The sequence below is a fragment of the Amphiura filiformis genome, chromosome 11, assembly GCF_039555335.1.
Source record: "Amphiura filiformis chromosome 11, Afil_fr2py, whole genome shotgun sequence".
NCBI lineage: Eukaryota > Metazoa > Echinodermata > Ophiuroidea > Amphilepidida > Amphiuridae > Amphiura > Amphiura filiformis.
The window spans coordinates 19,387,586-19,389,106 of NC_092638.1; the positions used below are offsets into that span (position 1 = coordinate 19,387,586).

At 40.6% G+C, this 1,521-nt stretch overlaps 1 protein-coding gene across 1 annotated transcript; it reads right to left on the reverse strand.

Annotated features, from left to right (window-relative positions):
• Positions 1–540: 540 nt before the first annotated feature.
• On the reverse strand, positions 541–969 carry LOC140163532 (histone-lysine N-methyltransferase SETMAR-like). Its single transcript, XM_072186845.1, has one exon. It carries the CDS (start codon positions 967–969, stop codon positions 541–543), a length of 429 nt encoding a protein of 142 aa, XP_072042946.1.
• Positions 970–1,521: the final 552 nt, after the last annotated feature.

Consider the following 1,521-nt stretch of genomic DNA (forward strand, 5'->3'; position numbering starts at 1 on the left):
TTTTTACGACTGGCCCTCGAAGTCTATGATTTTTGGGAATTACCTAATTTACCTCCAAAATCATGCCAGTGTTTCTGTACAGAAACGACTGCTTAAAATCATTAAAAAATACTCGATCTCTCCCATCTGTGGTAAACTTGCAGGATATGATATTACTAATCATGACCAATCCAAATTTAGCCAAAGTTATGGAAATTTCTGCTCATTTTAATGCTTACTTTAGGCCATGCATGTTTTTTTCTGAGAAATGCATTCAGGGCGCACGACCGTATAATACTATTTTGTGGTGTGAAATCAGCAGAAGGACCCCAGCCCGCAACTTTCCTCTGCGTTTTTCTTTGATGGCTTCTTTTAGCTGCTGCAGTTCTGTTGCGTAGTACTCCCCAGTGATGGTTTCACCTCTTTGAAGGTAGTCAATCATAATGACACCATTGCTATCCCAAAAAACAGAGGCCATGACCTTTCTAGCAGAAGTCACTTGCTTGAACTTCCTTGGAGGCGGAGATCCATGATGCTTCCACTGCTTGCTTTGATTTTTTTTTATTCTGGTTCAAAGTGATGAACCCATGTTTCATCCTGGGTGACAATTCTGGAGTAAAAATAATCCGGATCAGTCTGAAAGCGCGCCAGAAGTTCCTTCGAAAGGTCATGCCTGACAAATTTCTGATCTGGAGTCCGTATTCTCGGCACCCATCTTGCGGACAGCTTGCTCATGCCTAAGGTGTCATTCAAAACACTTTTAACGGAACCATAACTAATGCGCATCTTGTTAGCTATTTGTTGGGTAGTCAAGTGTCTGTCCTTTAGCACTATCCGGCGAATGGCGTCCACTTGATCTGATGTTGTTGAAGATCTTGTGCTTCCGGACCTGGGATCATCTTCCAAACTCTCCCTCCCTCGCTTGAATTCAGCAGCCCTTTTCTTTATGGTGGAATATCTAGGAGAGGTATCACCAAGTGTGCTGACCATGTTTTCATGGATGGCCTTGGGGTGTCATGCCCTTTATGAAGATGTTTAATCACTGCATGAGCTTCTTGTTTATCCATTTTTGGATCTTTGCTGAATCTGAAGACTTTCAAAGGACCTCACTTGAAAATAATAAGTGACAGATATATGAATATTGGTGTATAACCTTATAAGGCAACATACTTTTTAATTACAATATAAATTTGGAGATGTTGCTATGCCTTCTAGGTGAGGCTTAGAACTTTTGATACCCCTCGTATGACATATCGGCTTATATTTGGCGGAGTTTTGAAAAACGCTGTACAAAATGATCCCAAACATTTCCCCATGCGGGGCGCAATTGGCGGTGATTCAATAGCTTAAGGGGGTACTACACCCATTGATTTTTTTTTTTGCATTTTTTTGCATTTTGTGAAGAAATTACAAAAAAATTGGACAAAGTGGTATGCAAAATGAAGGGGCAAATCTTCTCGTTTTATTGGTGGCATCGGTATCAATGTAGCTTACATGCTTTTGAAGATAGAAGCCAAAAGGAGGTACATCACTGATGATTTA

Bases quoted from the DNA above. Each gene is read 5' to 3' on its own strand.
- LOC140163532 (XM_072186845.1), bottom strand. From the start codon at position 969: ATGGTCAGCACACTTGGTGATACCTCTCCTAGATATTCCACCATAAAG.